At 34.5% G+C, this 11,454-nt stretch overlaps 1 protein-coding gene across 1 annotated transcript in view; it reads right to left on the bottom strand.

The window, feature by feature from the left end:
* Window positions 1-1,908: 1,908 nt before the first annotated feature.
* FBXO8 (F-box protein 8) overlaps window positions 1,909-11,454 on the bottom strand; it is a 13,532-nt gene continuing 3,986 nt past the window's right edge. Inside the window, exons 3-5 of the mRNA XM_010285989.1 lie at window positions 5,099-5,217; window positions 3,322-3,518; window positions 1,909-2,555 (exon numbers count right to left, since the gene is read on the bottom strand). Of these exons, the coding sequence (XP_010284291.1) occupies window positions 2,368-2,555; window positions 3,322-3,518; window positions 5,099-5,217 (504 nt within the window). The 3' untranslated portion in view covers window positions 1,909-2,367. The remainder of the gene's footprint in view (window positions 2,556-3,321; window positions 3,519-5,098; window positions 5,218-11,454) is intronic.

Genomic DNA, 11,454 nt, shown 5'->3' with positions numbered 1-11,454 from the left:
CTGTCTGGAGGCTTTGTTCTGTATCTGAGAATAGGAACTGAGGGTAACTGGAAATTAAGAGAAATGCAGATTAACACTTTGTACTCTCCTATCAGTGCAAAATCAAAACCAGTATTGCTAATGTCAAAATAAATACTAGTCAGAAGAGAATTAGGCCTTTTGTGCCTAATTTTTTTTAGACCTAATTTGTGGTCTGAGAAGAAAACATTTCCTGATAAGATTTGTTGTAATTACAAAATTAATTGAATTCTTCTTTTTAAGTCTGTAACTTCTGAGGAGTGTTTTCTGGGAAGCCATATTCTGCAAGTCTTCATGTTAGATCACTGTAAGGAGCATAGAGACACTTAACCTTTATTGTTAGTTTTACAGACCATGTTAAATTTTTTTTTTTTTTTTTTTTTCAGGAGCAGATACCTGTGCCTTAAACAAAGCTCCCCAATGTACCGCATACTCTTTATTTGTGTTTGAGATTAACTGACTACTGTGGAATGCCTCCTTGGACTTTCTGAAATATATTGAAATGACACAGGGTGAAGTAATGAGAAGTTATCCTGAGAGAGGGGAGTGACATTGTAAAACCTGTCTGGAAGATAGCTGCAATACTGCTGGCTTTGGCTATGTATGCTACACAAATACAAACAACATTTATACTTGATTAACGGTAACGTAATAAAAAAAATATTACAACTTTTTCTGGGTGCATATTTGCATGTGGACCAGAGCTCTAAACACAGCATATAAAACACTTAGCAGCAGTACCTAAATTTTTTTCTCCCTGTCATTTATGTAGCCCTTATATGGACTGTCATTGTCATCACTCTGTTCATATCTAAGACAGATGTAACACTCCCTATGTGCCAAACAGAAGGCAGCAGTGTGGGCAAAGCACGTGCCTACGAGGAGTATGACACGCGTTCAATTTCTGTCTCTGCCATAGGCTTCCTACCTAAAAAAAAAAAAAATTAAAAAAAATCAGATTAATCTGTAAAACAGAACAAAGAATATCTTCTTACCTCACCTCATGGTGTGGTAGGGAAAAAGGATAAATCTACTTGTTACCATGATGAACCCAGATGCTAGTGATAGCTGAATATTATGTAAACAAACATAATCAGGAACAGCTCTGATTTCAACTACATGTTATGTCAGTTTAAGTAAAGTTCTGCTCTATGAGTTACTGAACAAAAACCAGGCAAATCCTTATTCAGTTCCTGCATACGCATGGCAGTTGCACTGCTAATACTCTCCACACTTCAGAAAACATAAGACAACCTGACCAACACCATTTTTGAAGTACTTTCATGAATCTAGAACTATTCAAAATCTAGCTACATGACAGACTTAGAAAGAGTAATTCAGTATCTGAGTCTGAAATGACTTTCCACTCCTGCACAGTCACTGCTCTCATCTTGCACAGTCAGTTTTGAACAGCTTTAGCAATGAGTCATCTGGTGTATATTTGCCCAGGCACTTCCATCATTGACACTTCCAGACTGAGGGAAGCAGCTGAAAGCAGCCCCTAACACTTTCCCTGCTGAGATTTTTCCTTGCTTACTGTGCCGAATAGATGACTGTAGTTGCCCCATGTCCCCAGTAACTAGTGTCTGCAATATAGGTTGGGTCTCCCTGTGTAAACTGCACGATTTCCTTAGGCTATCCCTGTATGACATCAGGGTTCATCTAAAATAGAGGTTGTAATCTTCTTTAAAATTGAGTGAATGGCAGATTGGCAATGTGCTAATTTAAGTTAGTCAATACAGTATTAAATATCAGCCTAGATATTTTACAAGTGTTCTGTCATGTCCTAGAATAAACTTTGTTGTAGTATTCAGCCCAGTGTTTCTCTAGCTTATGTATCTGAGGTAGCCAGTATTGTAAAAAAATACGAAACAAAGAACTACAACACTGTTTTAAGAGATAAAAGAAGAAATTTTAGTTAAAATATTTTACAATAAAATAATTATGATTATAAATCTCTTTAGTTAAATATATACACATTACATGGTATTCTAAAAAGAACGAACTTATTAAAGATTTAAGCAGATCTAATGCACAAATTCACCACTTTGTCAGCTTAGACTGTGATGTCAGTTTAACATTCGTAAATGGCTGTGTCAGACTAATGGCGTTGTTTTGTGCAAAACTAAAAAAATTATGAAAAACAGATCTCCAAATCCTTCCGTTTCCACGGTAAATAGATAGAAAAGGTAGTTTACAGACACACACTTACACACACAAACTTCGATTTGCATACAGAGGTTAGAATGACCAGCACTAAAATAACCCCCATCTCTACAAAATAATTAATTTCTTGAGTTGATGTAGTTTTTGAAAATTACAAATTTTAAGTGCTAGCAAGTTGTGCTTTTAGGCAGCCACATGGCCAATAAGGTAGATGTTGTCATAAAGGTGCCCTACAAAATCTTCACTAATATTCTGTGCAGCTCGTCGTGTGTTTCGGATGAATTCCCTCTTTGACATTTTGTTCTTCACATGAGGGCTTGTTAGGTCAATGGAAAGTAGAATCAAAGAGTAACACAGTACATAAACTGCATCTAGACAGGAGAGAATAAATATATTTTAGAAAGGAAACTGTGATCATTTAAAATATGGTTCCCTGTCCAACAACCTTATGGTCTTTGTCATCGGGCCATATAATTATATATATACATACACACATATAACAACTCAAAAGGGTATCCCAGTAAAATAAAATTTAATACAGCAATTTTCAAAGTAATAATATCAGCACATTGCCCAATGAGCATTTATGAATCTCTTAATATTTCTACATTATCCAAAAGTCACTAAGGGCTTTATGCACATTCATTTAAACAGATTCTTGGAAGTTTTTGTAAACGAAGGCCAACATCCTGCTAAAGCTTATCTTTAAATATATAAGCAGTCCCACTGCTGAAAACTGTCTCCCCCCCAACCAATTAGAAATGCTTGTTAACTTGAGTGAGGCCCCAAATTCCCTCTCATTTCTGTGGGACTATCCACAAGGTAAAATGTTAAGAGTGTAAGTCTTTGGAAGAGGGAACTTAGAGATAGTACAGAGCTTAAACACAGACGAAAGTGAAGGAAAGATAACATCAAAATAAAACCCACTTATCAGCTAGGTCCAAGAAAAGAATCTGTATGTTATTTTTGTTTTCTTTCAACCCAAGTGGGATGATGCCTGTATACTGAACCCTCCCACAGCATGTTTGTACTTTCAGAAATACTTGTTTAAGTGATGATTTAAAAACTACCATAAACAGTAGCATCATCCAGAAATATAACGACTGATCCACTGATTCAAAGCTCGTTTTTGCTTACCAGGGCTAAGGCCAAGCTCTCTCATCAAATCAGGGTTACAAGCACAGAATCTGTGAGAGAACTTTGTTATGAGAGTCTCAAGGTACTCCCCACGCTCCTCAGGAGCATGAATGTGTCTGAAGAACTCTCTCAGTGCATTTGGCAAGAACTGATTTCTGAAGTTGTGCAGCGTCACAAGGTCATCCAAAACATCTCGCCTGGTAGAAAAAAATCCCACATAAACAGTTAGAAGAAACTTCTCTAAGTATGAAAGTGTAGGTTTTAAAAATAAAAATGAAAGCTTTAGAAAGTTTATGAGCTTTGTTCTTTGCTGAAAGACTAACTTATCACTAACAGCATAAATATAAACACATGTTCTTCAGACACTTACAATAGTATCTAAATAATATAAAAATATACATTAATCAGAACTCTAAGTTTCTTCAGATGCATATTCAATCATAGTCTACACAGAGGCTTTGCTTCCTTTAAACTGTCTGACAAAGCCATTAAAAAAGGCAGTAAAGGGAATAGATTCATGTGTGTCACACATTTTGTGCCTGAATAGAAGCTGTTACAGGAGTATCTTGTTAAAATCAGGCTTAAGTTAGACAAAATTTGCTCACAAAACCCCTTTAAAGTCTAAGTCCATCAGAGTGCGATGCTCTCAAGTGTTTTCCACTGAACACAGAAACATCTAAAGGATTCAGACTAGCATACATGAACAGATGTGCAAAAGACATCTGAAAGAAATTTGGAAGCAAATTCGAAGTGAACCAGGTCCTTTCCATTAAACATTTCAGTACTAAGAGAGGGTTTCAACATTTAGAAACCTAGTTTTTATTTTTAGTGCCTGATTATACTGTTTAAAAAGGGAAGATGAATGGTAGTAGGTAGGGATTGATAATATTAACCTGCAATCTGATCCATTAAATGGTTTTGTATTTTTTCTATTGCCAAATATTTGATAATCTGAAGTTTTACAGCACAGGACTGTCAGTGGTGACAACACTACTGAATGCCTCCTTTTATTCCTTTAGTGGTACAGGCTGAGGAGGATGAGAAGCAGGAGAGGATTGCTGCTACAAGCGCTGCTGTCCCTTCTGCTCTTCCTATTTAGGTCCAGTTATTAGTCTCCTCCTTCTTCAACTTCGCTTGAACATGTTGGTGCTCCTTTTTCCTGATACTGCACTACCCCAACCTGAAGGTATCCTGGAGGGCAAGAGAACGCATTCTGGAGGTAGAAGAGCATGCTACAGCAGGGAGAATGTTCCCTCTGTTGCATCTTAGGAGGTGGGTTTGCCATTCGAGAAATATCAGACAACCAAATGCAATGGTTAGATGATTCAACATTCGTTAAAAAGCTGTCATCTCTTGGTAAAGTGGTAACTGCTTTTTCTGATTAACACCCATACTAGACAGGAAAAAAGAAAGCTCAAGTCAAAAAAAGCAGCAAAATATCTATAAAATCTGAATGGCATACAGCACAAAGATTATCCTGTGCAGTTTAAATGCTCACTGTAACTTCAAAACAGTTAGTGCCCAGAACTGAAAAAATGCAGAAAAAGCTCAGGATGTACTTTACTAGTTATAAGTGGTATTTTCACGGGTTCTTGTAAACTGTTACAGTCACATAAATACTTGAACTGAGTAATTGTTCAAATTTAGCAGCAGCATTATAGTTGCATTTTCTTGCATTTTTACATCTTTAAAATTACATCAATACAAGCAAAGTCTTGTTGAATGGTGCTGTACATTGAAAATGTGTAAGAAATGTCTCAAGAGAAATTCAAATTACCTTTCATCAAGGTAGATTCTCAGCTTCTTCCAATTTAGTGTTCTTGTGCAAAAGATAAACTTAGCTATTTCTTTCGGTGAATCGTCTAGTATGCCCTTGGACATAAAGTAGTTGACTCCCTGAGATAAAATACATGTATGTATAAATATGTTTAATCTTGTTTAGGAACAAGGATTGTACTTGGCAATGTAGGAACATAATCCTACTGATTAGCTGGTTTGTTTTTCAGAATGATTCCTCTTCTTCTAAATCACATTTCAACATGCACAATACACTCTAAAATTATAAATCAAATGCAAAGAAACAATTTATTGTTATGGTTGAGATTTTACATACACTCACAGTAGGAAATTTAAAATTATGAACCCCATTATGAGCATGACAGTTCTTTGATAATTTCTTTACAATGTAGACTAGTATTTTGTTTTTTTGCAATTGTATTTAAATAGTTTTGTATTGGTATTTAAAATGCTGTGGGGACCATAACTTTTAATTTCATAACTTTTGTAAATAAGAAAATCTTAGCCATAATGTGTTTAGCCTGTAATATCTTTCATTAAAACATTAATGTTCTCACATGTATATGATGTATCACATTCAAATAGATGCATTAAATGCATTTGTTTAAATGTGTAATAATGCAAATAAACACAAGCACGCTGATTTCAAAGCATAGGTAAATATCAGCATATATAAATATGCATACATATAAATAAGAACACTGTGCCTAACATAAAAAAAGTTTAAAAAGATAGAACAATTGTGTATATGATATATTATGATTTCTGGAATTTTCCACACTTTGCCAAGAACACAGTTCTTATAGAATACACATGCCAAATTTAATTTCAAAATATTTCAGTGATATTCTGGATTATTCCTGTTCATTGAAATATCCCAAAGCATAAAACTATTTTCCTTGTGATCCTAGAAATCAAAACCAACCTAATGGATTTTAAAAACGTTCACATTTTTCAACAACAAGAATCTGAACCTGAGAATAACTAACCAACTAGTTTCAATTCAATTTGGCAGGGGCTGGGAGTGGTTCTGAGCATGGGTTACACAGAAGTGTTACAATACTTTAGTACAGTATCTCTTGGCTATACAATAATGTTAAATAATGTTGAAAATGTGTAGGACAGTGCATTTCTGCATAGGATAATGTACCAAGTCCACAACCTAAATCACCCTTAAAATACTTCTGAAATCTTTTTTCATAAATCTTCTGATATCAGACTTCACAATATTTTGCAAGTCTGCCCTTTTAGTTTACATTACATCTATAAAGATGTAGGGGCAACCAGTCATTCAGTGTATAAACTAACTTCCCAGTGCTCTTCAATTTTGCTTAAAAAAGAAATCAAGGACGGAGTGCAGGTTTGGAAAGTTGTTTTATGAAGTGGATTAGTAAAGCAAAGTCTCAGTTATATCAAGCAAAAAAGAAATTAGAATGTATGCTTAAGATATCAATAACACAAGTGAAAAGCCAATTGCTTATATATTTCTAGAAAATAGCAGTTAATAAGAATACTTTTTTTTTGTTAAAAGAATTTTTTATAAAATAGAGGTTTTATACAGGTAAGAAAAAAAAATCCTATCGATTTTAGGTCCTGATTTTAAGAAGAATCTAGGACTGTAATGAAACATGTATTGAACTATAAGCTTGCATTTAAGTCCAAATTAGATCACATTTAAGTTTGTTTGATGGACAACATAAGTTTAAGTACTTTTTTGAATTAGAGGTAAAGAGGAAACTAAAAATGGGAGATCAAAATGAACATCTACTGCACATTAATTCCTGAAGTATTTTGGCAATTTATGCAAGACTAGCAGCAGAACATCTCCTTTACATATATCCTGACTTAACAAGGTTTATGCATTCAGTAATAAGTATTTGCTTAAAGTAATACAAACTGAAGCCTGGCAAGGAAGTCTTCCTAGTATTTCTGCTGCAATTATTTAACAAACACTTCGGCAACATATCCAGAAAATACCTGGCATGTCATAGATGAGGCAGGATGAAAATAACACCTTCTTGAAGACAGGCAATGGGTTTCTCAGTTGGTTTCTCTGTGACAGTAAATGCCACAAGTGATTTCTTTCATGCACTAGATTTCAACTCAATGTAGGATCTTCACCTGATAAGCTAACAAGTCTTTGCAAAGCATTTTTATTCCCTGTCTCTTACTTCCCTCTCTCTGCCCCATGCCCCCCCACCCCAATCCTTGACAATATCCTTCTCTGTGAATACAGTTTCATTATTCATTTTCCTCATCTACTTCACAGATAAACAGGGTCTAAATAAAATGTACTTCAGCACATGCCATCATTTTTAGTTGCTTTTTATTTCTTCCTAAGCAACCACAAATACTTTGCAACAATAGAAACCTGATTTCTCTTTAAAGTTCTTAAATTTGGGCTCACTGCAAATGAAATTTATTTACAAGATTTACGGCACATCACTGAATCTGCTTTTTGTAACACTGTAAACACTGGCTTGAATTCCTCTCAGAACCCACACTTCAAATAAATCACTTTTAAATCACTTTTAGTAGCTAAAATGGTTGCTTGTGGCAGGTATGCTAGCTGAAATAAGTAGTTCTACACACTATTGAAATCTACGCTAGGATTATTTATCAGTCATCTGTTGATTCTCTTAGGAAACATTTGACTGAAGTTGGGTAGGCTGATCTATGCCATTATCCACCAGATCTGAAGAGGTCTTTTTAACACTTAGGAAACACTGCAGGATGAGCACACACAGTATGTTCTTCTAATTCTGATTTAGTGGAAGAGTAGTTAGGCAAACAGTACAACAACCAAGATTTCCAGTAGCTCCATGTCTGCCTAACTTATACGAGGAGCCTGCTTGTCACTATAATGTTCTTAGCATTTGAGAATCAGGAAAGATACTTTAAGGATGCCTTGCCTTTGTGGCAAGAATGTTACCACTGAATTTCAGACAGCTTTGGATAAAATCTTAATGTATGAGAGCGTTGATTTAAATTATATATGCAAATAACAAGCATAACTAAAGACTAATAGTAACAACAAAAGCCATTTGTTTTATTTCAATATGTTAGTTTTTACAGTTGCTCTTTTTTTTCCAGTCACAGGATTCTTGTTTTACCAACCTATTCCATTACAGCACTGACACTCCTAGCTTCCTTTCTACTCATTCCCAAGAGCCTTTCCATGCATTTATATCCATAGAGGGTATCTAAAATGGAATATTGGTTTCATTTTTGCATTGATTTTCTTCTCTGATAAGAGTACTTTCAGAACATTTCCGTACAGCAGTCAACATTAAAACATTTTGTAGCTTCCTTTGACATCTCTGTTTAGATATGCATACAAAGGAAACCATACATATTCTAAGTTAATGGCACAGAAATTTTGGAATCAGTATTTTTCTACACATATACATGATTTCTCTTTTTAATATTTAAATGGCATTGTTCGCAAAGTCAGAGTTGGGAGACAACGAAGCTTTTAACCTAACGTGCATTTAAAAGTAGTGCGGGAAAATAGATGACAAATACATTTGTCAATAGAGACAAATTTCACTTAATATTTGAAATTTCAAATTTCACATAAATGGTTGTACATATGCTCTACTTGTTTAGCTTAAATAGTTTTAAAAAGTGACTACGGAAATCATTAGTAGCATATTACCATTAGCATTTTTAGGTGATTTATAATTCTGCGAGTTAATATGCTTTTACATTTTGGTAGGATTTCATAAGTATCAACATAAAATGCTGATTTCTTTCTAGTCTGTACTATATTAAAAAAAGACAATTTTGATCAATTTTTAACCAAATTAAAACATTCTTAAATAAAACCTAAGGCAATATAGGAATTCAAGTTTAAATACTAGCTTAATTATTTAGATAAATTCTTTGGGGGCAGTGACTGTCATTACATTCTGTATATACAGTATCTCTTATAGTAGGGCCTCAATTTCTAATAGGGGCTTCTAGGTAACATTAACACTATTAGTAAGTAATAATTAGGCATGTATTATTATTCCCATATTTCTAAGGACATGCAATATCTTAATATGGTGCATCTTCTGGTACAAAATGCACAGTACTGATGTTATATTTTTCTAACAGACATTTTTAAGATTATTTTTCTAAGTTATGAATCAAGTCATTTGGTGACAAATGTGGACACAATATAGAACACACATTTCAAACTGTCTCTTTCACTGTATGTCTTTAAAATACAGTCTCAGTGATACACACTTATGACGGCAGAAATCACAAGTATAACATAGAAATATTTTTCATGTTACGCAGAATCTGTAAATAATAATTTAGAAGACTAAAGTTCTCTGCCTTTAATGGAGAGTTTTCAAAAGGTTTCATCTGTCTGGCCCATTCCAACTTTTTAGATAAATCACACAAAAGAACTTCTTCCCTCTACAACATACACATACTTTTAATATTCTTAGGACAGCTAAATCAATGCATCTCAGAATTGGCTTGCTTAGTAGATCACTATGAAACAGGGTAAGTTTCAGAAAAATTTTGTTAGAAATACACAGCACAGTGAATATTCCATAATCTAGACTATCTATAATTAAAAGTCAGGTAAAATGTCTTTATGCAAGTGGCTAACAATTCATTTACAAACAAGAAAAGGTCAGAAAACTGACCTCCCTGGCAAAAACTAAGGGCAGCTGGTAATGAATGAGACAATCAGAAGAGTGGAAAGCCAGGCTTAGTACAAGCTCTGTCTTACTGTACTTTATTGTTATTATGCTATGAGAAGGAAATCTTGACCTCATTAAAGTCTGAGAGTTTTGGTACAGTCCAGATTCCAGTAGATCCATAAAAATAAATGCTATTAAATAGAATCAGTTAGAATCATTAAGAATGAAACAAAAATTATATCTTCTTTCCTGACCAAAGATTATCTTTTCCACCTTCAGCTCCAATTTAACTACATAGCATAGCATCATGTAGTAAGTTTAACAAAATATTTTTTAGGGAGTTAGAAACAGTATACAAAACAGTAGGAAATAACTTCTGGTTGCTTACAAATTCTGAGCCATAAGCATATGAGATATGCTCATATGAAATGAGCACTGCATGAGAAATATTTCACATACACCATAAACTTTTTAGAATAAAACAGAGCAGAGACCATGTAGGCAGAGTAAACAACATAATATTCATATTCAAGTGTTTGGTATTAACACTAAACCTCCCCCTCTCCCCAAAGAAACAAAAATCAAGTTCCAAAATTTTGGCTACAGTGGTGCTGCCATGTGAGAAAAAACCAAAACCAAACCAAAAACAACAAACAAAGAGAGTAATGAGAAACCAAACATGCACTGGAGTTTTGGTTTTTTTTTTCCAGATTACGTGTAATGTGATTAGGCGCATCCTTTCAGCAGAATGTGAGCACCTGCTATGAATTATGCAAGCTCATGCACACAATCAATACATTAAATTACAGCAGATATCACAACACCATGCACACAACAATGGCTAACCAGAGAATCCTACCACAAAGTGTGTAGATGCTCTTCCCTACCCCGTGAGCCACCGCTAGCTCTGGAGCTGTTGCTGTGGAGCCTGGTTACCCATTTTCATGACATGGGCGGTGTCCTTTGGAGAATCTTGCTCCTGTGGCTGTAAGTATTCCTATTTTTATAGTAATTTGATCAGGTCTGTTATCAAATGTAAAGCAGAATTTGGCAGGAAATTCGGAGACGCAATTTGTAATAGTGGAACGTCATATCATATATTCCAGTCACACTGTCCTCATAATAATAATTCTGCCAATATCACAGTTGTAAACAATAAAAGCAATAGTATTTGTGAATTCTCCTGAAACTCAGGCCCTGAATGATTCCTACCAGGCTATGGTGCTCCACAGGGAGAGAGGAACAGAAGCCCTTAGGGGATTCCCTGAGGTTCTCATCTCTCACTAGGCCTGAAGCAGACTGTTTGTGCTACTACTGTACAATATAACCATAATGAACCCAGAAGAAGTAAGTGTAGCATAATAGATGTAATATCTAATTTAGGTATACTACATGGTAGCTCTAATTTGCAGACCTCAATTTCCTTTAAAAATAACAAATTTTTTTTCAGTGCCTTTTGTGAAGGCTCCAAATGCTTTAAACCTACCAAGATTATTTTACATTAGGTTGGAATATAGCAGCATATTATAAACTAAGGTAGTAAATAAAAAATTATGTTAAAACAAATTGAAAGACAAAGAAAAATTTGGGTGGACAAAGCTGTTACCAATTAAAACTTGATATATTCTTAAAAACACATTTAAGTTACCTAAATATTGCGTTTCATTTAAAAGCTTTACATATATTACTAAAT

This window comes from Phaethon lepturus, unplaced genomic scaffold (genome assembly GCF_000687285.1).
Source record: "Phaethon lepturus isolate BGI_N335 unplaced genomic scaffold, ASM68728v1 scaffold24614, whole genome shotgun sequence".
NCBI classification, from domain to species: domain Eukaryota; kingdom Metazoa; phylum Chordata; class Aves; order Phaethontiformes; family Phaethontidae; genus Phaethon; species Phaethon lepturus.
Note: the sequence above shows the minus strand (reverse complement) of the source record. Positions and strands in the feature narration are given on the sequence as shown.